The sequence below is a fragment of the Sorex araneus genome, chromosome 10, assembly GCF_027595985.1.
Source record: "Sorex araneus isolate mSorAra2 chromosome 10, mSorAra2.pri, whole genome shotgun sequence".
NCBI classification, from domain to species: Eukaryota; Metazoa; Chordata; class Mammalia; order Eulipotyphla; family Soricidae; genus Sorex; species Sorex araneus.
Window position 1 is genome coordinate 17,131,484 of NC_073311.1, and position 25,254 is coordinate 17,156,737.

General features: G+C 38.0%; 1 protein-coding gene across 1 annotated transcript; it reads left to right on the forward strand.

Annotated features, from left to right (window-relative positions):
• The first annotated feature begins 3,483 nt into the window (after positions 1-3,483).
• On the forward strand, positions 3,484-7,084 carry ATXN7L3B (ataxin 7 like 3B). The gene has a single exon (XM_055118090.1). The coding sequence runs from the start codon at positions 3,800-3,802 to the stop codon at positions 4,091-4,093; it is 294 nt and encodes a 97-aa protein (XP_054974065.1). The 5' UTR covers positions 3,484-3,799; the 3' UTR covers positions 4,094-7,084.
• The last annotated feature ends 18,170 nt before the right edge of the window (positions 7,085-25,254 follow it).

Genomic DNA, 25,254 nt, shown 5'->3' on the forward strand with positions numbered 1-25,254 from the left:
GGAGTGGGCTCAGTAACCTCTCTTTCATCCTTTCCCTGAGATCTTAGAAGTCTCTCTCAACTCGGCCCTCCCAAAGATGTGGATGTCTCAAGGGAGGCTCTTTCTGGGTCAGGGGAATGAGATCCAGCTTGTTACTGGATTTAGCATATGAATACACCACACCACGGGAAGCTTGCAAGGCTGCCCCATGTGGGCAGGAAACTCTCAGAAGTTTGCCAGTTTCTCCCAGAGGGAGAAATAGGCTACAAGATACCTTCTGGGATCTCATTTTTAAGTCTCTGGATGTTAGCTGTTGATGGAATTACACACACCTGGGTTCCTCTGCCAGTACCTTCATGTGTGAGGCCTGTCTGAATGTGTGGAGAAGGGCGTCGAGCATGGCTGTAGCTAGGTTCCGATGGTCTTCGGCCTGCAGGAGCTCTGCTTGGGGTGGGGAGGGAAGCTGGAGCCCATCCCCTCAGAGGGGCTCCGGGGAAGACAGCCAGGTGTGCAGGCAAGAGACTCTCCAAAATAAATATGGGAACTGAAAATCACTGTCACTGTCAAACCGTTGCTTATCGATTTGCTCGAGCAGGCACCAGTAACGTTACCATTGTGAGACTTGTTACTGTTTTTGGCATATCGAATATGCCACAGGTAGATTGCCAACCTCTGTCGTGTGGGCAGGATACTCTCAGTAGCTTGCCAGGCTCTCCGAGAGAGGCAGAGGAATCGAACCCAGGTCGTCCGCATGCAAGGCAAATGCCCTACCGCTGTGCTATTGCTCCAGCCCAGCAGCATCAAGCAAGTTAGAAATCTGGACCCTATTCTAAACCCACTGAATCATAACTTATAGTTTAAAAGCCTGTCTGATGATCAATAGGTAGATTCTTTAAGAAACACTGCTTTAAGCTAAATTTGAGGAAGGAAAGGAAAAGTGGCTACAAGTAGATTGCAATGAATATATAATTATGCTTGCTTATGAATGGGGACTATATCTTACATACCATATATAATTTTATACAATATTTTTATAATTATAGTTTATAGCAGATACATTATATAATTATTTATATAATTATAAATAAAAACATAATTTTGCAATGGCAAAATATGTGCTAGATAAGAAAAAACATTTTTACTGTGAAAACAACTTAAATAGTCTAGGCTTTCAAAAATCTTCCACACCTGCCATATGCTAAGGCAGCTGTTGTTTTTTGTTTTGTTTATTATATTTTGGACCACACTCTGTGGTGTTCAAGATTTACACCTGACTCTATGCTTAGGCATCATTCTTGGTGGTGCTGCTGAGGGGTTGAGGGACCATATTTTGTGCTTTAGATCAAACTGGGGTCAACCAAGTTCAAGGTAAATGCCTTAACTCGTACCATAAAAAAACACCTGGTGCTATTTTATTATCTTAAGAACTATTAAGATAATATTTTGTTATCTTAATAGTTCTTACTATCTTAATAACTTAAGGTTCTTATGGTAGTAAGATACATAATCTAAAAACTGGATGGTGGCAAGCATTGACTAATTGGTTATAAACCTTGTAATTTTAACTGGTATTAAAATATCTACTCACAAAAATATAGAATGAAATACTAGAATTGAATTCTAGGAGTCAGGGAGACTGCTCAAAGTGTTGGATTGCATGTATTATGCATATGAGGCCCTCCTGGATCCTAGGACTTCTGAGGAGCTTCATACTCCCCCCAAAAATTCTAAATTTATTTAAACATTTTCTTTCTCTCTTTTTTTTTCTTTTTTGTTTTTATTTTTGGACTACCCATGGTGGTGCTTGGGGATTACTCTTGATTCTGCCCTCAAAAGTTATCCCTGGCAGTGCTCAGTGAACTTATGGTAAGCCAAAGATTGAACCCAAATCAGCTTCATGCATGGCAAGAGCCCTACCCTCTTACTGTCTCACCAGCCCTTAAATATTTTAATGATTACATATATTAGAAAAAATATTTTAACTGGAAATATGTATACATATATATGCATATAAGCAAAGAAAGTGAAACATGTATCATATATAAACTACAAACAAAGAAATTGAAGTATATATTATGTATATATATATTTATATATATATATCACTGTCACTGTATCACTGTCATCCTGTTGTTCATTGATTTGCTTGAGAGGGCACCAGTAACATCTCCATTGTGAGACTTGTTACTGTTTTTGATATATCCAATACACCACGGTAGCTTACCAGGCTCTGCCATGGGTGTGAGATACTCTGGGTAGCTTGCAGGGCTTTGGGCAGGGGCAGAGGAATCAAACCTGGTCGGCCGCTTGCAAGGCAAACGCCCTACCCCCTGTGCTATTGCTCCAGCCCACATATACACTATAGATACAGTTTTTGCTTTATTTGATTTTTAGTCCACACTCTGGCTGTGCTCAGGGCTTACTCCTGTCTCTGTGCTCAAGGATCACTCCACGGGTGCTTGGGGCACTTTATGGGGTGCTGAGATAGAACCAAGGATGGCCACAGAGAAGCTATACTCTCCATCTTGCCCTGTTTACAGAATTTTCAAGAGTTAGAATGGCAAAAGAGGTAACTCTTTGACAATAGTAGTTGTCAGATTTTTAAAAAAAGGCAAAAAATATGGCTGACATTTACTAAATGTTTGTTTATATGTAAGTACTTTCATAGCAGGAATTTTAATGTAGTTCAATCTTAACCTTAACACAAGACTAGTTTATTCAGATAAGAAATTTCAGAACTACTAAATGTTGAACACCAAGCAGAGTGGATCTTACTCTCAATTCATATTGCACAACTTAAAAAAAAAATCTTTCACTCAATATATTTCAGATTTCCTCCCTATGTCATTTTTTTCCCTGAATTATTTTAGAGACGTATATCGTGGCCTATTTATAGTTATACTAAGTCTTTTACAAATTTAGACGACATAAATGGCTAGGTTCATGTAGTTCCTCTCTCTATATATGTGAAGTATGCTTTTAGTAACAAGTTTTTCATTCATTCATTGAAAACCAAACCAAAACAAAAAGTTTAAAGTATACTGTAATTTGTTTCCTTGCACCATCTAGTGGATTGAAATAACAACTACGGTGATAGTGTAAAAGGTAGCTAGTGAATTTAACAACTGGATTACATTTAAATGTATCTGAGAAAACGAAGTTCTTTAAATCTGTTTTAGACATGTCCCAAACGTGGAAGGATTTTTTTTTTCTGTAACAAAATGCCTCGATTATGCAAATGTGCACCCCTGCGCGAACGCTGAAATCTGTTAACCCAGTGACACGAGAGAGTACCCTTGCACTCTCCATACCCTTAGAGATCACGAAAGTCCAAGATCTGGGGAAAAAACAATGTGCTTTTCTTCCCCCCCAAACTCCAAGGTTTGGCTCTGAGGCGTGCGCAGGTAGCCCAGGGAGCCTGCGCGGGGCCAGTGCGCAGGCGCGCTGAGGGGCGGAAGCGAGGAGGCGGGGCTCCAGCCGGACTCGGGAGCGGAAGAGGCCCGCGTCGCCGCCGCCGCCGCTGCCGCCGCTGCTGCTGTCCGGGACGCCGATTCCGTGTGGCGGTGAGTGCGCGCCGCGCCCGAGCTCAGAGCGTCCATCCCGGGCGTCAGTCAGCGCCCCGAAAGCCCAGGGGTTCCGGAGCAGGCGCCGCCGGCTGCTGCCGCTGCAGCTTTGGCCGCCGCCCCCGCCGCCCCCGCGCCTCCGGAGACGCGGCCTTGAGAGGCCTCCAGGCCCCGGCGCGGCCCGCCGAGCCCGACGCGCCGCCGCAGGTGCTGCTGCGAGTCCCCCGGCGCCCTCGCACGGCCCGTTCCCGCCGACCATGGAGGAGATTTCCTTGGCCAACCTGGACACCAACAAGCTAGAGGCCATCGCGCAGGAGATCTACGTCGACCTCATCGAGGATTCGTGCCTGGGCTTCTGCTTCGAGGTGCACCGCGCGGTCAAGTGCGGCTACTTCTACCTGGAGTTCGCCGACGCCGGCAGCGTGAAGGATTTCGGCCTCCCGCCCGTGGAAGATAAAGGCGCGTGCCGCCTCCCGCTCTGCTCCCTGCCCGGGGCGGCCGGGAACGGGCCGAACCAGCCGCTGCAACGCTCTCCTCCAGAATTCCAGTAGCGGCGACAGGAGAGAGGCCGGGGGGTAACCGGGACAGTGACGTCGGTCGGTCCGTCCGGTGGTGTGGAGAAGCTTAGGTAGCTAAGTAGAACAACCCACAGCAACCAGACGGAAGCCCCAGTTCCCGTCGAAAATTCTATCGGTAAAGAAAAAAAAAAAAACAATGTAGAAATTTTAGAAATTTGCATTTTTATTTTATTTTTTAAAAAATGGATTGCCTGGGTTCAACTTTGCGAAACCTGGGTCGGAAGAGATGTTCCCCTCGTGGGCGCACTTTGCAATGTGAACTGGTTTCTGTACACAGCTGGATCTGCACAGGTGAGCAGCCGTGTGCTCAGCGTGTCAAATAGTTTCCTCGATCTTTCTTTCTCCTTTTCCGGCTAACGGACGGTTTGGACATCCCTGATGGTCAGGCCTTAAACACTGGGCCTCAGTGGAACTGCTCTTCTGGTCACGGCCTCTCCCGTCGGCTTATTCGAGACAGATATGATTAGGTGTGTGAACTGGCTAAAAAATATCCCAGCTTGGGAAACTCAAAAAAAAAAAAAAAGAATTATTGGCCTAATTTGCTAGGGGAAGCTTTGTGGTCTTGAGGCCCAATAAGAAGAAAAGTCCAAGCGTCTATCTTCTTAAAGATCCAGCATTTGCCGTGACTTTGATGGACTTGGGGACAAGGGCTTGCCTTTTGCTGAATAGCCCTTTTTCTTGTTACCCACTTTGCCACCTAGGATTGACAAGTGGACAACTTGGTTAATCCAGACCGGCTGAGGATTTAGTCACTATCTGGGGGAGATAGCAAGGGCCTCTATGACGATGCACGATCTCTCAAACTGCAAGATATCCTCTATCGATATGTGATTTTGTGTATGACAGTTTGGTGGAGCAGTCATTTTCCTACTTGCCCATGCTAGGTCACTGCCTGCTTCCCACCCAAGGGACAGGACAGGACCTAAGAGCTTCATGGGCTATTGAAGGTTGTGGGTTGAAAGCTGAGCTTAGAGATAAACTTTTTCAGCTTTTGTCAATAATGTGAATGAGTTAGTGCTAGGTAAGCTAAGGAGCAGGATGAGGCCGTTACTCCTGTAATGGGGTCCTGTCCTATTGAATGTCCTGTGTGTCCTGTTCCTTGGTGGGTTGGGGAAGAGTTACAAAATCCTGCTTTGGTGAACTTCTTTAATGTCACCACCTCTGCCCCTCACAAAAGTTGTCCTTTTCACTTGGCCATTTTTGGACCCTCTTGATTACAGTAGCAGGCCCCTTGTTTGAAGTCGGGATGGCCTCCAGAAATCCCTTGGCTTCAGTGAGTGGGATAATGAAGGATGTGAAATTGTGAGGTGCATATTGAAAACCACTCTGTTTCCTGATAGGTCAGTAATCCAGTGTAGAAGGGTGGGAGCCCTAAGTTAAGCGGGAATGGTGCTGCTTTATTTGAAATGTTTTCTTACCTCATTTTTGTGCTCCCTCAGGGGTCCAGCCTCACATCTCTGGCTTGGCTCCATGTTCCTCCTGCCCTACTCCACTTAGGACCCTAGGTGCTGCCTGCCACCTCTCGTTTATATTTACCAGATTCAGTTCATCATCTCTTGATGCTGCTGCTTCCGAAACCTGGCTAGTTTCCTCCTCTGCTTTTTTAAAAATGTGTTTTGTTTCCTTGACTTTTGTAGGAGATTCAGAAGACACTAATGGCTCCTTGTATTGGGATTAAGATCGAAAGATTCTTGTTTTTTGTATTGGAAAATGCTGAAGCATTTCTCCCATTAGACTAGCTAATAGGCCTTCCTGCTGTTTCATATGTCAGGAGTTTAAACTCCCCACTTCCTCTTAGATATTGCCCCTTAGGACCTAAGCAGATCAGATAAGGCTGGCCAACACAAGGGATGGAGATGGTCTTGATCCAGTTTCTCTAATCCTTGCTCTGAATACATTTTTCAGCTCATAAGGAACTATTTGGATTATGTTGTCTCCTGTGGGTTACAGACCCCTGGAGGGTTAAAGAAACCATTGTGATAAGGCCTCAACAGCATTTTGCCCCTAGGTTTTTTCTTCTAAGAGTTGGGGACTGATTGCATATTGGTACTCAAGGATTATAAAAACTTTTTTAAAAAAGTCAGACTTGGGTAAAAGCTAAAATTTTTGATTCTTTACCTTTGATATTTTGCAGACATCTCCATCTTAGGGGATGTGGAGGGAAAGAAAGGTCTAAGTGAGTTTATAGGCCTACTTCCAAATAATGTCTGGGAAATAGACAAAGGTAAGGTAATGCCCTGCTGTTCAGAGAAAGTGTGTAGATTGTGACATTACTATTTCCTTTCTAGCCTCTTAGGCAAAGGAGGAAGTAGTTTTGAGTAATGGTTGATTTATATTGCCTTCTCTCATGGTTTTTGTGAGCTATCACTCCTAACCCCTCATCATTAGGGCTATAGTCCCCTGCTCTGGATGAGTATGAGGAGAGCTAGGTCTAAGTGCAAGAGTAACTCCTTTGTCTTTGGGGGAGAGAATGCTCCTTACCATATAATTAGCCATGGTTTGGAACTCCCTTTCCCTATCTTCTCTCAATGCAGAATTGCTATCCTCCCTCCTCTATTAAATGTATTGCTAACCCTGTAATTATGTATCTGAGTGTGTGTGTGTGTGTGCGCGCGCGCACGTGTGCGGGTGCGCGCATGTGTGCATGTGTGTATGTGTGCGTGTGCGTGTGTGTGTGTTTATGAGGGAAGTGGGATTCATGATTTTTGTGCTTTGTGGCTTTTCCTTCCCTGCATTATTTCCCACCACCGCATGCCCCGGGGCCATTGCCTGGCATTATCGCATGCTGGGATCATTGGGGAGTATAGTAAAACTCACCACTATCCTTGTTTTGGAGATTTATTTTTGCATAAGTTGTCCATCTAATACTGATTGCTAACTGTGTATTCCCCTTGCCCCAATGGCTGCTGGTGTAAATAAAGTGCATATCCCCATTGGTAAACTAATAAAATTTTAAAAAATGTCTATGTGGACTCTATTCATCTTTTTTAAAATCGTGCGCTTCTTTTTCAGGTATTGTAAAATTAATCTTGAATTGGTATTAAATCCTAGATACTTTCTCCTCAGTTGAGCTTTTAGAGTAAAGGTATTCTGCCCAGTCTTATTTCTTGGACTCCAGACTCAACATTCCTTATTTCTTAGACTTGCAAATTTAGCTTTCTTTAGCAAGTAGTGGGAAAAAAATGATATTTATTTCCGTTTCCATTGAGTTAAGGAGGTAATAAAATAAATACACTCTAGGTCTGCACTGATCTATATGAGATATGGTTTAGTTTGGACTGAAAATATATGTTTACTATTCCAAACGCTAATATTTTTTATTCTAAGAAATAAAAAAAAAGTAAAAAGTGAGGCTTTTCTAAATGTCATTTTTTTTTGGTTTCTTTTATGTCTGCTCATTTATTAGCTCTTTCATTTTGTCTTTTAGAGTACTTACAAGATTTCTTGAATCTTCCAGTTTGAAATTCTAAGTTTGAGTCTTTCTTTAGAAATTATCCTGTCCCTTAGCACTAATTAAACTCATTTACTATAAGTAATCCCAAATTGGAAATATTTTTATGAATAAGAAGTATGGAAATGAGAAGGGACAAAGCTCAGTTTTGTCCACCTTTCCTTGTGGACATCTATAATAAATGGTTTTGTTTCTTATTTAGTATGTTTAGCTTTGAATTAATGTATTCAATATCCACCCAAATTTCTGAGAAAACTAGGGGGAAAGCATTTTATACCTTTAACTGCCCACAACTAACTCCCTAGTTACTGCATTTTACAGCATGTGGATACATTCTAGAACCTAATAAATGGCTATTTGATCCTGACAAATACAGAAAATTATATGTTCAAATAGTTAAAGATTCTAAGCATTCTTTGCACACAATAATTGTTTTCCATGGGGTCGCAGATAAATACAGTTTTGTTTACCAACACTGACTGACCCTCCTTAGGACTGTTTCCTTCCCGTCGTCCCCGTTATATGGATTGCCACCCTAGTCTCATGCAATGGGCTCCAATTTATGAGATTTTCATCTAGTTTCCCTTGGAATATCCAGGGTGTCATATAGGCCCTGGTTGAGAAACACTGGGTTTAAAGTGTTTCATGCTATTTAATAAAATGCAAATAATATATAAAAAGCACTACATTCTTCATTAAGCATCTTTTTTACATTAGTCTAAAAGTAACCATGGTTAGCGAATTGCTGTTTCTGACCAATAGTTTTAACTGAGTATATAAAAGTTTAATGAGGTTATAGATAGAATACACTCATGTTCCAAAGGGTGCCCATGATGCTTGTAGGAAACAATTGCTGCAAATGAACTACTTGTTGAAAAAGATATTCTAGATAAGCCTATAAATCCTTAGTTGTCAGCTCATCCCCCTTACTATTACTTGGGCCTAGTTGATTCACCAAAAAAGAACACTAAGTTCCTTTTTGAAAAATTGCATTTTCTTCCAAAACAGAAGTATGTAGAAAGGCAGAGTGGTGGCTTTGCTAAGCAATTTACTTTATAATCTTATAAGTGGATAATCCATTTCAAAATAAAGGTCTTGGCCACAGGAGAATAAAAACTGGGATACTGATGAAAAGTTTAAGGCAATATACAATTGAAAAAAACAAATGTTGCTCATCAAGAGTAAATCACAAGGCCTTTTTTTAAAATTTATTAACAAAATAGGTTGGAGAGTTCCAGTGCCAATTATTAATTTCAAAAATATTAAGCAAAAGCTAAATAACTATGATTTAATAAATGGCACGTATCAAAAAAATTCACAATAGCTAAACTTAGTAATGAATATTTTGAAGCAATCCCTTTAAAAGGTATGGAAGAAACAATTCTTTGATGAAAACTAAGCTGATAATTTTACAGTATCTGAACACATTACTAGTAGAAGATTTTGAAGAAAACATAGAACTAGTATATAAACCTAAATAAATGTAATGTTCATGGGTAGGAATCTCAGTATCATCGTTCCAAATAACATGAATTGGAATTTACTATAATCCAAATGGACATTTTCATGAAGCTTCAGGAATCTTTAAGACTTACTTGGAATGCAAGGTGCAAGAACAGACAAAATGGTTTTGTTGAAATTTTCTTTTGATTTTTGTCGCAGAAGCATGTGTTTCTATATAGTAAATTATTATATGACTAAATTGATATAATAGTTACTAGATTATAAGCCACTTAATGTGTTGTCCCTAGTAATTATTATTAAATTACAAAACTACAAATTTCCATTGATATTAACTATCAATATTGATAACTATTAATAACTTACAAATTATTGTTAAGTATTAATATTGTAGGCATGGAATTTGTTTTAGTGGATTAAAATAGTTTGAGAGAAAATTTTTTAGATAAACGAAGGGGGGTGGAGAAAGCAATATGTATTCAAAAAAGTGCATAGACTTCTTTAGGGGGAAATAAAACAGTAGACATCTCAAATTGAGATGCAGGCAAATCTGGGTGGAGAAGATACTGACAAGGAACTCTTTTTTTTTTTTTAATTTTATTTATTTTTAATTAGAGAATCACTGTGAGGGTACAGTTACAGATTTATACACTTTTGTGCTTATACTTCCCTCATACAAAGTTCGGGAACCCATCCCTTCACCAGTGCCCATTCTCCACCACCCGTAAACCCAGCGTCCCTCCCACCCTCCCCAATCCCATCCCCCCCCCACCCCACCCTGCCACTGTGGCAAGGCATTCCCTTCTGTTCTCTCTCTCTAATTAGCTGTTGTGGTTTGCAATAAAGGTGTTCAGTGGCCGCTGTGCTCAGTCTCTAGCCCTCATTCAGCCCGCAACTCCCTTCCCCCACATGGCCTTCGACTACAATGTAGTTGGTGATCGCTTCTCTGAGTTGACCTTTCCCCGGAACGTGAGGCCAGCCTCGAAGCCATGGAGTCAATCTCCTGGTACTTATTTCTACAGTTCTTGGGTGATAGTCTCCCACTCTGTTATTCTATATACCATAGATGAGTGCAATCTTTCTATGTCTGTCTCTCTCTTCCTGACTCATTTCACTCAGCATGAAACTTTTCATGCCCATCCACTTAACTAGAAAATTCTTGACCTCCTTTTTTCTAACAGCTGCATAGTATTCCATTGTATAGATGTACCAAAGTTTCCTCAACCAGTCATCCGTTCTGGGGCATTCGGGTTTTTTCCAGATTCTGGCTATTGTAAACAGTGCTGCGATAAACATACATGTGCAGATGTTGTTTCGATTGTACTTTTTTGCCTCTCTGGGATATATTCCCAGCAGTGGTATTGCTGGGTCAAATGGGAATTCAATATCTAATTTTTTGAGAGTCGTCCAAATTGTTTTCCAGAAGGGCTGAACCAGTCGGCATTCCCACCAGAAGTGAAGAAGGGTCCCTTTCTCCCCACATCCTCTCCAACAGCGGTTGCTTTTGTTCTTTTGGATGTGTGCTAGTCTCTGTGGTGTGAGGTGGTATCTCAAAGTTGTTTTGATCTGCATCTCTCTGATGATTAGTGATGCAGAGCACTTTTTCATGTGCCTTTTGGCCATTCATATTTCTTCCTTGGTAAAGTTTCTGTTCATTTCTTCGCCCCATTTTTTGATGGGGTTGGATGTTTTCTTCTTGTAGAGTTCAACCAGTGCTTTATATACCATTGATATCAACCCCTTATCTGATGGGTATTGTGTAAATATCCTTTCCCATTCTGTGGATAGTCTTTGGATTCTGGTCACTGTATCTCTTGCGGTGCAGAAGCTTTTTAGTTTAATGTAGTCCCATTTGTTGATCTCTGCTTTTACTAGATTGCTTAGTTCCGTGCCACCTTTGAAGATACCTTTATCTTCAATATCGTGGAGGGTTTCGCCGACCTTGTCTTCAATGTACCTTATGGTTTGTGGTCTAATGTTGAGGTCTTTAATCCATTTTGATCTGACTTTTGTGCATGGTGTCAGGTCAAGGTCTAAACCCATTTTTTTGCATGTGGTTGTCCAGTTGTGCCAGCACCATTTGTTAAAGAGGCTTTCCTTGCTCCACTTCACATCTCTTGCTCCCTTATCAAAGATTAGATGGTCATACATTTGGGGTTGTGTGTAGGGATATTCCACCCTGTTCCATTGGTCTACGGCTCTGCCTTTGTTCCAGTACCATGCTGTTTTAATTGTTACTGCTTTGTAGTAAAGTTTGAGGTTGGGGATGGTGATGCCTCCCATCATCTTTTTCCCAAGAATTGTTTTAGCTATCCTTGGACGTTTGTTATTCCATATGAATTTTAGGATTTCTTGATCCATTTCTTTGAAGAGTGTCATGGGTATATTTATAGGGATCGCATTGAATCTGTATAATGCTTTAGGGAGTATTGCCATTTTGACAACATTGATTCTCCCTATCCACGAGCAGGGTATATGTTTCCATTTCCTCATGTCCTCTTTGATTTCATGGAGTAGCGTTATGTAGTTTTCTTTGTAAAGGTCTTTTACTTCCTTGGTTAAGCTGATTCCGAGGTACCTGATTTTCTGGGGCACGATTGTGAATGGGATTGCTTTTTTCATGTCCCTTTCCTCTGCCTCATTGTTTGCATATATGAAGGCCATGGATTTTTGGGTATTGATTTTGTAGCCTGCAACTTTACTGTATAAGTCTATTGTTTCTAAGAGTTTCTTAGTAGAGGTTTTAGGCTTCTCTAGATATAGTATCATGTCGTCTGCAAATAGTGAGAGTTTGATTTCTTCCCTTCCTATCTGGATGCCCTTAATCTCTTTTTCTTGTCTAATAGCTATCGCAAGTACTTCCAGTACTATATTGAAGAGGAGTGGTGAGAGTGGGCATCCTCTGACAAGGAACTCTTAAGTGGAGCACCTAACATGAAAAAAGTGGCATACTGGACCATAATAAAAGGAAAACAGTCTTTTTAGTGTAAGTGTGTGTGTGGGAAGGGGGCATGCAAGTTTTGCTATTATAATTATATAACAAGTTATTAACAAAGTAATTTTACAATTGGCAAATGGATACAGAAAGCTCAGGGGGGTAAAAGATCTCAAGAAGTGTATTAAAAATTTACTTAATATTCAGAAACAAGGCTGGAGTGATAGTACAGTGGTTAGGGTGTTTGGCTTGAATTCGGTCAATCCAGGTTTGATTCCACCCCCACCCCCGACCGTGGCATCCTATATGGTCTCCCGAGCATCATCAGGAGTAATTCTTGAGTGCAGAACCAGGGGTAACCCCTGAGCATCACTGGTGTGGCCCCCAAACCAAAGGAAAACAAAAGGGATTGTTCAGAAACAGACTGGAGCTGGAAAGGTAGAACAGGGATTAAAAGCACTTGGCTTACTTCTGAAATTGCCCTGATCCCAGTTTATGTGGTCCCCCTGAGTTCTGCCAGGAGTGATCCCTGAGTACAGACAGGAGTAAGTACTGAGTATTTCTAAGTGTGACTTTCAAAACAAGATTTAGAAAAAATGTAACCTAAAGTGAAATATTTATTGATATCACTCACTATGTTTAAAATAAACATATAATAAAACATGATAAATAAAATAAAACATGATAACCGACTGATAAATGGATTAATTCAAATTCTTGTATATTGCTTGTGCACTATAAATGGATTGAAACATTGAACAGTAATTTGAAAATACCTATTGCAGCTGATAAGCATAACCAACATCCCGATACTTCCAACTCATGTAATAGGAAAAAATCAAAAGTGGTTTAAAGATTAGAACACGTATGAAGGGTTTCATATTGTACAGAAGATAAGGCACTTGGCTTGCATGCAGCTGATCCTGGTTCATCCCCATCTGCATGTGGTCCTTTGAGTACTGCTGGGAGCAGCCATTCTAAACACAAAGCCAGAAGTAACCAGTGAATACTACTGGGGGTAAGGTAAGAAAGTAAAGAAAGAAAGAGAAAGAGAAGGAAGAAAGAAAAGAGAAAGAGAAGGAAGAAAGAAAAGAGAAAGAAAGAAAGAAAGAAAGGAAGGAAGGAAGGAAGGAAGGAAGGAAGGAAGGAAGGAAGGAAGGAAAGAAAGAAGAGAAATAAAGAAGAGAAATAAAGAAGGAAAGAAAAAGAAAGAAGGAAAGAAACAAAGAAGAAGGAACAACAGAAAACACACATTAAAAATCTAGTTCTGGGTCAAAGATAATTCAGTGGTCTGAGCACATGCTTTGTATTTAGGAGGCCTGAGTTTAATCTGCAGATCAAAGCATCACATGGTTCCCACTGCCAAGTAAAACAAAAGCAAAACAACATAAATATATATATACACAATATATATGCATATATATAAATAAATGTATAGTCAATAGAAGTGAAAGTGAAACAATTCACTGTCTTTCATTTGAAGTTTAACAATCTGCATATAAATGCTATATTTATTGTTTGGGGATATATTAACACGTAACAAAAGAACATCCAGAATGGTTAATTAGACTTCAATGTATATGATGCTCACTTTCCCAAACTTAATTGACTTACTTCCCCTTTTCAAGGAAAATAAATCACTCTTCTAGAAGTCCACTAACTACATCTAAGTCTACGACCACAACTTCTGGCCCCCATCATGCCAGCAACCATTTACCTAGAGGGTGAAATCTTACATTGAAAGGAGTTTCTAGATATTGGAAAGACATCTTTATGCAAAATGTCTAGATGCTGAATAAATTGCAACATAGATGCCATCAAGTCCTTTGTATTATCCCAAGGAAGTACCCAGCTCCCCCTTCTAAAATGCACAACACATAACACAATAAAACACAACAAATACAGCGATCAGCGTTAACAAGCATTAACAAGTGAATCAGCATTAACAATTGAAAATAGAAATGGGAAATATAGATACCAGAATTCCAAATAGGAATGGAAGATTGGTTTTTTATCATCACAGATTGAGACTGGGACTGAGAGATACTACATAAGGTAGGGCATCAGCTATCTTGCATGCAATTATCCCTGGTATTCCATATCATCCCCTGAGTTCCACCAGTTGTGATACCTGAACATAGTGCCAGACATGGGCCAAAAACTTTGGGGAAAAAAGATCATTGTAACAGACACAAATACAAGAAAATTGGCGGGAAGTCTTGATACTCTTTCTTAAGGGATGGACAGAGCAAAGGGGGGGGGGGGAGAGAAAGAGACAGAGACAGAGAGACTTCCTGTTTATAGACAGCAGGCAAGAAAGCTTCTGTCATGGCTAATAATACCCTTTCTTCTTTCTTTGAAACTTTACTTCCATATAACTTCTTTCACATATTTAAGTTGACTATGGGAAATGAAGGATTTTGAGGGCTGTAGCTATAGTACAGGGGGTAGGGCTCTTGTCTTGCATGCTGCTGGCCTAACTTCAATACCCAGTATCACATGATTCCTGAATATTGCCAGGTGTGATTTTTCAGCACAGAGCAAGAGATAATCCCTGAGCACTTTGGGTGTGGTCCAGAAAACAATAACAAAAAGTTATGATTTTATGATTGTTATTATATAAATTATCATTTATGTTTAGTTCTGTATAATTGAGGTGCCTTTTTTGTAAATATGAGTATTAGATGCAGAATAAATGACTACAAATTAAACCTTCAAATGAACAGATGGAATTTCAAACAGGAAGAAGCAGGAGAGTATACATGTTGATAAAGCATAATGATAGCACTGTAGCACTGTAGTCCTGTTGTTTATTGATTTGCTCAGGCAGGCACCAGTAGTGTCTCCATTGTGAGACTTGTTGTTACTCTTTTTGGCATATTCAATATGCCACAGGTAGCTTGCCAAGCTCTGCCATGTGGGCAGGATACTCTTGGTAGCTTGCCGGGCTCTCCAAGAGGGACGGAAGAATCGGACCTGGGTTGGCCGAATGCAAGGCAAACGCCCTATCCGCTGTGCTATCACTCCAGTCCATGAAAATTAAAGTAATTGATAGGAAAAAAAATGTGCCCAGTGAACTTTAAAAGTCCATATAGGTAGACCTTTGTCCAGTGAAAGAGGACAGCTGAGTAAGGCACTTGACATGTATGCAGCCTACGAGGGTTCAGTCCTACCACAACACTTGGTCCCTTGTGCATGAGAAATCCATTAATACAAAGCCAGGAATAAGTCTTGAGCACAACTGGTTGTGTCCCCAAAATCAAAATAAAAGAGTAAACAACAACAAAAAACTTTAAACTAGATAGAATATAATACTTTTAAAAAATATACTATCTACATGTTTTTTTATGTGCTTGGTTGTTTAGATATCAGTGTGTATTTGTGTAGCCTAATTGCCTCCTTACACCTTTTTAATTTGCTTTAAATATAAAATTTTAAAATGTATCCAAAGTGAACAGTGTATCCAAACACTGAATGCTCACTTCCTTGTGATTAGACTAATGTGTAACAGGCAAAATTCTAAAGAAGACTCTCAAGACTGATTTTTTTTAAACCATCCTAGGGACCCACCACTTCTCTTGAGATTCTTGTCGTCGGCCGCGTCCAAGGCAAACACCCTACCCGCTGTACTATAGCTCCAGTCCCTTGTAGCCTGTTTTTTTCAGTCATCTAAATAATTGTTGTGAAGTGCTTTTGTTGATGAAAAGCTCCAAGTCATTTGACCTTAAAGATTTTTTTTTTCTGGACTTGGCAATCAGGCAAACATCTTATAGAGTTTCCTACAGTTGTTTGAAGACTTCAGAGAACCCTGAAATGAGAAAGAACATCACTTATATTGAAGATGGAGGGGATTGTGTGAAATGGATTGCAGGTGCCACTTTGCAGTTTACAGTAGCACGGGCATATACCGTCTATTGTCACAGAGATTGAAATTGTCATACAACCTGAATGATTTTGAAAGCTAATTATCTTCTAAGGATGCCAAACAAGAATCTACTCCTGCTGACATTTTGATTTTAGTCTCTGAGACCTTACAGACTCCTCAGCCCAGCATATACTGACTTCTGAGCTAGGAAACTGAGAAATGGGGACTTTTAAACTGCTAAATTTGCAACAAACAGTCATAGAACAATAAAAGCTAATACAATTGAAAACGGAAGCAAATTTAGCCTGCACTGTGTTAATTTACAAAACTGTTCAAACTATGAGTTTTATAAAAATATTTATAAATATAAATATTTATAAAAAATGATTTATTTTCAACATTTTTGATGTTACGAATTATGGTATACTAAGTTAATAATAATTTTACCACTTTTTAAATTTCTTCATGCATATAGTAGCTCATGAAAAGTTTTTAATGTTTTGACAAAAATCTTTAAAGGCGTTAAATTACCTTAGTGGTTTTTCCATTTATTCTTAGATTGCTTTCTGACATATCAACATGCATAGTTAATTTTATGGTTGGTGAAATTATTCAAAACTAGTTGTTACATGTTTTGCTGTCCTTATTATTTTTCAGAAATATTAGATGTGTTTTTTAAAATATATGCTAAATTTGAAAAAAAAAGCCAACAATATAGATTGGTCTTCCTAACTTAGGGCTTTTGACTTAAAGCAAAAAGATAATGGGTTTCCCGAATGCCCCAGAACGGATGACTGGTTGAGGAAACTTTGGTACATCTATACAATGGAATACTATGCAGCTGTTAGAAAAAAGGAGGTCAAGAATTTTGTAGTCAAGTGGATGGGCATGAAAAGTTTCATGCTGAGTGAAATGAGTCAGAAGGAGAGAGACAGACATAGAAAGATTGCACTCATCTATGGTATATAGAATAACAGAGTGGGAGACTAACACCCAAGAACTGTAGAAATAAGTACCAGGAGGTTGACTCCATGGCTTCGAGGCTGGCCTCACGTTCCGGGGAAAGGTCAACTCAGAGAAGCGATCACCAACTACATTGTAGTCGAAGGCCATGTGGGGGAAGGGAGTTGCGGGCTGAATGAGGGCTAGAGACTGAGCACAGCGGCCACTCAACACCTTTATTGCAAACCACAACAGCTAATTAGAGAGAGAAAACAGAAGGGAATGCCTTGCCACAGTGGCAGGGTGGGGTGGGGGGGAGATGGGATTGGGGAGGGTGGGAGGGACACTGGGTTTACGGGTGGTGGAGAACGGGCACTGGTGAAGGGATGGGTTCCAAACTTTGTATGAGGGAAGTATAAGCACAAAATTGTATAAATCTGTAACTGTACCCTCATGGTGATTCTCTAATTAAAAATAAATAAATTTAAATTTAAAAAAAATAATAATAAATCTGCTGGGAATGATGCATAAATAAATGTGTGTGACAGTAAAAAAAAAAAAAAAAAAGATAATGGGTTTCATAAGTAACACTTTAGTAAGCTTATAAAACTGAGAGAACAGAGGAACAGAGGGGAAAAAAGCAGTTTGTAACAAAAAAGAAAAAAAAAGAGGCTAAACTAAAAAGGAAAAATTTAACCAAGAATCAAGGCAAGGCAGGAAGGTAATATCAACAATATCAAAAAATCTCAAAGTGAATTTATTGAGAATTAACACAAAGTAGTATGAAGGCAGAAAAGTTCATAAACATTATATCAGATTATTCTCTCTTAATTCACACTTATGTTTATTAATAAAGGTTGGGAGGGTATATATTCAAAATGAATTCCAATTTTACCTTTTATTCTTAACAACAGATAAAGCATTATTACATTTACAAATATGTAAGTGTAACCTAGTTGAGATATGGGTGGCAATAGACAGTTCTAAAGTAAGACTTTGCTGAGAAAGTGGTATTTCAACAAAGAATCTAGAGTTAAATGAGTTATCTGGGGCAAATTTGTCAGAGTAGGTGAGAATGAAATATGGATGAATTGTTAGGAAGGAAGTGAAGAAAGGCAGTTGGAGCTGATGAATTAGAAAAGTTTAAATCTCTGAGAAAGTTGTCATTTTATGTCTCAAGTGTAGAAAAATTTCTGCTATTGACATAAAGCCCTATCCCTTTTGTCTTAATTGGGATGTTTCAGAAAAACAAAAAAATGTCTTATATGGTGTTTTTTAATTGTTGGCATAAACCTCCAATTTTATGAGGTAAGTAAATTTTATTTATTGTATACATTACTAATGTTGTAATTAAGAAAATAATTTCACAGAGAATTTATATAAGAAATGAAGTAAGAAAAAAAACCCTTCATCGTTGTGTTTATTCCTAACGTGTAAGATGGAGTACTGTTTTAAATACAGTGACCTCCCTAATTTTACTCTGCTCTAATCTTTTCTCCTATCTCCTTTTCCCCAGTCCACCACCACTTGTCTGATTTCAAACATAAACAGGTACCATGTGCACAGACAGGAGTTCTCAGTTTCAATTAAGTCCCTGCTCAGACAAATGTTACCTAATCTGCTTTTGCTCTCACTTCTGTGTGAATTAATAGTAGTAGTTCAAAATCTGACTAGCAGACCAGTCACTTTTACCTTTTGAAAGTAGAATAGTAATGGCCTCTTAAGTACAGCTAAATTTTCTTTTTGAATTAAACTGTTTCTGCTATTTCTGCTTAGTATAGGATTCAGCAATGGAGTCAACAATTGATTTAGACTGTGGGTAATATAGATTATAAAACATTAGGCTCAGGCTTGACTCTGCAGAAAACCCCAATCAGATTAATTCATATTCCTGGGCACATTTCCTTATTAATAAACTAATAAGTGTAAATTAACAATTTTATTGGTTCCCTTAAAACAGTAGAGGTATCTACTATTCTAAGATTTCATAGTTTAAAAGGTTGGCAACAACTACTCAAAACATCTTATCCCAAGGTCTCAGTCATTAGCAAAGAAATAATTATTCAAATATTACATGTTAAAGTATAGCAATTAATTTTGTTTAATCCTCAATTGTATATACCCTGCACATGATATAATTTGTCTTACAAATCTTCTATATATCTCACAAAGTAATATTTTAAAACATAACAGATACACTCAGTGCCATAATTAATTTTGTTAGCTTAAGGTATCTTGAACATGCAGTGGAAGTGGTTTTTCACTGTTTAATGACTTCTTGTATTTACTCCCTGTGACTGCTTATCTGTGACTGCAAGATCGCAACATATAAAACTGATGAGGAGCAATTAAGTAAAATAATACCTTGCAATAATACCTTAGATTTCTTCATTATTTCAAGTTTTTTTATTGCTATGATAACACTTTAGAGTAAGTATATATTAGTATTTTTATGTTGATGAGATTTCAATAAAGCAAATGTAATGCTACATGAGAGGTTTGTTTTTGTTTTTCTTTTATGTAAAACGAAGTACTTTTATTGAAAGAAACTTGATTAGGAAGATATGAGAAGAGAGAAAGATAGAACATAAATGTCCAAGAGAGACATGCTACTCCAGTGTGGAATTAAACATGCAAAGAAACAGACAGGTGTTCAAGAGGGATTGTGGGCTTGAAGAGCAAGCTGAGAATTTAAAGACCTATATAAGACCACATTGTATTACTTTCACAAAGGATGAAGATTCAGAATGAATTTTTCCTTCATTTATGAATCTTACCTCTGGAGTTCTTTGAACTATATTTCCCTTTTTCCCTAAGCTATCAAAGGCAATAGATATTCCACTAGATAATGTTATTAATCTGTTTACCTATCTCTGAATCAGCGACATATGGTTATCTTTTTGTTTAGGAGTTTAGTGTTCTCTTTCAAAGGACTTTAGAACAAGGAGATACAAAGAATAACAATATGAGTTGATAGATTGAAAATGTAAACTAATGCAGTTCATCTTCTTATCATCTTAAAATGTTAAGACTGTTAAATATTAAGACTATCTTGTGCTTTTTTAAATTTTATTTTGGGGGTCACACCAGGTGTTCCTCAAGACTTGACTCCTGGCTCTGTGCTCAGGGATCAGTCCTGATGGGCTTGGGGGACCATATGGGATGCAGAAATTGACTGTACTCAGCTGAGTGCAAGACAGGAGAGAGCAAAGATAGTATAGTGACTGCTGTACTATTACTCTGGCCCCTATAATGCACTCTTGAGTTGCATGTGTAGTATATATAACATTCAAGTAATTTTATTTTTCTTAGAATCTATTTTCCCAACGCTCCATCAATACTTTCCCACTTCTATTAAAGATTTTGATTTTTTTAATTATCAACATTACCTATAATAATTATTTTCCTTTGTCCAAAGACAACTGGCTTTGAGGACAGACTAGGCTGGAGATGGGGGTAAAGCGTTTGCCCTGCATACAGCAGACCTGGTGTTCATTCCCTGGGCTTCCCTATGGTTCCCCAGCCATACAGGACTGATCCCTCATGTCTCAGGTTTTAACAGTTATATTGTTGATGGATCCAAAGGCTATGGATTTGTGATATTTTATACAGTTTTATAGAGTACAAAGAATGTTTTATTCCTGTAGAACATATACTTTTTTTTTTTTTTACAATCTTCCCATAGTATCCCAATGAGGAAAAAGTGAAGTCAGATATGTTTGACCCGGTTCCTGGTCTTATGTAGAAACTATTTCCTTTGTGTCGATGGGAAGTCTATCCTGAGACCTGCCCAGCCCATTCTTATCTCTCCTATCCTATGTCACACTGATTTACTATATTTAAAATGGGAAAAATATAACATTTATCAATGACCCTATTTTATTAATACCAACTTATGAAACAGGTGTTACAGTTAGTTTCATAGTGTCTGGGCACTAAACACATGGCATTTATTATGTCGTTGATCAATAGTAATTAGGGGAAATATCAGCAATTTATTCAGAAACAACATAGAGGGTAGAAGATATGGTGGACTGGGCATTTGCCTTGCATGTGACCATCCTGGCTTTGATCCCCGGCATCCTATATGGCACCCCAACCACCACCAGGAGTGATCCCTAAGCACAGCTGTGTGGCCTCAAAAAATAAATAAAAAACTAAGTAAATAAGATGAAATTATGACTATGACTTTGAGGACAAAATAGATGAAAATTGGTGGGATTATACCAAGTGAAATAAGAAATCAAATGACAAATATTTTCTAGTTTCACTGATATGTTTAGTAATATGAATCACTAAAGGAAATTGAACAATAAGAAACAAACAAACAAAAAACCCTACTTTCTCAGCTCACTGAAAATTGTCCTACAAGAAGTAAAGGGGAAACAGGGATGGAGGAATGAGCAGAGGGAAATTGCCGGTGGTCAGATGGTAATTGAACTTGGATTATGGGAAGGGTAGCAATTATACACATAAAGAGGTCCAAAGCTAAATAACTGAAATCCTAATCTTTAATTGTTTTTTTTATTTTCAAAATTGCTTTTTAAAGCAAGTGTAATAGCTCAACTTGTAAAAAAATTCAAAATCTCTAAGAGTTATGACATTTAAAAATATATTTAAAGATAAAGCAATCTACTACTTGCCCCCTTTTTGTTTAGTACATCATGGATCTAAACAGTGAAATGTGGTTTTTTTGTTTGTTGAAAAATGCAAATGGTATGAATTAATATTCATCTCATGACTTCCATTTCCTAAGAAGTACCTTCGTAATTAAAGTTTGATTAATTTATTTTCTCTCTTTTTTCAAAGACAGTATTAATGCAATCACCAAACTTTGATAGAAAACTAAAGTGCTAGGTTAATAGAGTACATTATTATATGATAATCTTACCACAAATTTTATACTTAGTTCTTCATAGAGGAAAAACTTCATAGTGTGATAGCTTAATTTAGCAAAAATAAAAGTTTATAGTAAAACATTATATCAACAAATCACCTAATAACTATTAGAGAACCACAATTAAATTAAACTCCTGGAACATAGTACAATAATAGCTTTATAATATTATTTGTCTGCATAACTTATTCATCTCTGCTTATTTTTGTTATGGTTGCTAAAATTAAATTCATCACAAGTTCCTATCAACTTTGATATATCTATTTTTCTATGATGGAAACCGAATACATGTTAAATAGTATGATTGACTTATTTCAATGACCAAACAATATGGTCAAATCCCAGGTCTACTTACAATAGCAGATAATTTCATGTACCTAATATAAATGTTGAAAAGAAAATTTTATAACAATTACTTTTCAGAAGAGTTCACAAATTGGAATAATCACTTTTAGAGTTGAGAACAAAGACAATTCACTAACTTAGAAAATGACTAGTTTTTAAATAAACTATAATTTGAAATACTACCCTTAGCCCTATGGCGATTTTGGTCTTTGTTTTTAATTCTGTGGTTGCGCTACAGGTCAACTGATAGTTCATCTAGAGAATCAGTGAAATGGCTTCAAAGTCTCATTTAATGAAAAAACCCTTTGATCCATAAAAAGAAGATAGAAAGATCAAATCGCTCTATTATATAATTTCAAAGAAAACTTGTATCTAGTTGAAGCGCCAAACAAGGAATAAGGAACATTTGAAATGTAGATGTTTTAATATTAAAGAAGGATAATTTCTAAATTAGCACACTCACAGTAATGTTGCCTGAATTCATTAAGGTCACAGATATAACAGGAACTTTTAAAACACTTTGTCCTTGTTATCCGTTCGGACCAATCAGTACACGTGAATATTTCAAGTCATTGTTCCCTGTTTTGAGAAATGATAGAAAGTGAAGAATTATCAAACACATTTATCAAATATATTAATTACATTTTATATTATCAAATATATTATCTATAAAATTATAATAATAAATATAATTATCGGGTATATTATGAAATAATTATCAAAATATAGAATAATTATAAAATTAATTTTCTTCAGTGACTTATCTAAAGTTCTTGAAGAGAACTTGCTCAGGAATCATATTTTTACCTTTTTTAATTAAACATTGTACTTATTCCAAAGGCTTAGTCCACTGGTGTCACAAGAGTGCTTATCTCTTTCCTATTCTCAGTTCCTGGTTTAAAATAAGAACAAATTTCATCAAGTTATAACAATTTTCTTCCTCTTTTGTTCTAATTTTTTTTCATGTATTTTTTTTAAAAAGTAATGCAAAAATGCACTGCAAAATTTAGGTTAACTTTCTTTTATTTTGTTTTTCCTATGGATATTAGCCCTATACTACTTTTTATTATCAATAGTCCACCCCATTATCAACTAAAAGCATGAGATGACAATGGCCTTTCATTATCACAATTTGTTATACTGCAAAACCATATTTTGTTTTACAAATGCTTTCCTATATGCATAATCTAATCAATCTAGGCAACTCCTGGTCATACTCACCTGTATGTGGAATCTGATGGTTTAGTGATCTCCGAGCACTGCAGTGCTCCGAAAGCCATGGGATGCTGAAGCTCTAATTTGGGCCTTACACATGTCGAACACAGAGTCCACTCCTTTAAGCCATCTCTGTCCTCTAATAATAGTTTGTACTCTATCATTATTTTTGCTTCATCTTCTATTTATTTGCAAATAATGTCTTATTCCAACATTTGTATCTTTAGTAAGGCAATGCATCTTTTCTGATTTCAATCTTTTGTTGTGCATTTTGAGTCACAACCGGCTATGCTCAAAGCTTAACCCCAGGTCTGTGCTCAGAGGTCGCTTCTTGTGGGCTTTGGGAACCATATGGAGTGCTGGGGATTGAAGCCAGCTGGACACATACAAAGCAAGTGACTGACTTGCAGTACTATTGCTATGACCCCTCTGATTTCAGTCTTGATATGCTTTTACATCAATTATAATTATTTTTGTTTTGGTACAAAATATTATTTATAAATACAACACAAAAATAATTGCACATAATAAAATTTTGTTAAAAATTTCATAACTACCCATAAAAATATGTAACCATTATCAAATTTATAAAATTTATTTCTATAAAAGAATCTCCTGCTCCCACGCCAGGCTGTCTTCACCTTCTCCTTAGAGAGGGGTGGGTTAAGTTTTCTTACCCGCCCCAAGCAGAGCCCCAGAAGCTGAAAACCTCCAGAACCAAGCCACAGCCATGCCCAAGGCCACTCTCCACAAGCTCGGATGAGCCTTATCCATGAAGGAACCAGCAGAGGAACCGAGGTATGCGGGACCCTTGGCTGAGATCTCCAAGCCCCCTCAGATCAGAACTGTGCCTCCTCCACCCATATCCCCAGTTTTCCAGTAGCTTGGCAGTCACACCCACAAACTGCCCCCAGCGCCATGTAATCTCATCAACAGCCAAGATCCAGAGACTATAAAACAAAGCTCTTGGAAGAGAGCGACGCAGAATCTTGCATGGCAGTGCCTGGCAAGCTACCCGTGGTGTATTCGATATGCCAAAAACAGTAACAATAGTGAGCCTCAGTCCCCTGACCCTGAATGCAACAGAGACAAATGGAGACATTGTTGGCACCCACTTGAGCAAATCGATGAACAATGGGATGACAGTGATACTGTGATACAGGGATCTCTATATTACAGCCTTTCTGTTCAAATAAGGAGCAATTATAACTTCTCAGTTTGTCACCTCTCAGTATTTCAAGAAATATATTCAAATAACTATTTATATGAAGGTTTTAGCAAAATAATTTTTAGTTTACTTTAGCATCTTAATTTGAACTACATTTCTCTTTCTCTGGCAATCTCTTAACCTGTAGTGTTACTTCAGTTTCAATAGAAGATAACTGTTATCACTTAAGAATTCTTTTGTAAAGCCTAAGCCAAACTTTATATGGGGAGATGGTGGAAATTCGGTAAGTATGTGTCAAGACATTACAAATATACTCCCTTGTAACGAAGAAAATCTGGTTGTTTTGGTGGATGTGATTCACAGAAAAAGAGTCAAAAAGTTTATTTGCTATAAATTACTTTTAAATGGAATGGCTCTGAATTGGGGCAGACAGAAGGTGCACTTGTACACTGCTATGGCAGCAAGAGTAGGTGCAAGCAGAGAAAAATGCTGCTTTCTGAGGAGAGTACTAGACCGCAGTGTACTAGAAAAAAATTAGGTTTGAGTCATCTTTAAAGTTAAACTTTAAATCCAAAAATCACTGAATTACTTTTTAGTAATATGAAAAAGGAAAAAAACATTACAGAGAGTCTCATGTAGGAATTTTCTCCTGCCTAAGAATCTTTAGGAAAAGATAGTACAATGCATTGAAAACAACATAAGATTGGTCGGGATGGGAGGTTTACTGTGTGGGTTTCTTTTTTTTTTTGGTGGTGGTATATGGGCACTGGTGAAGGGATGGTTGTTTCAGCATTGTATAACTGAGACCTAAGCCTGAAAGCATTGTAATCTTCCACACGGTGATTTAATAAAATA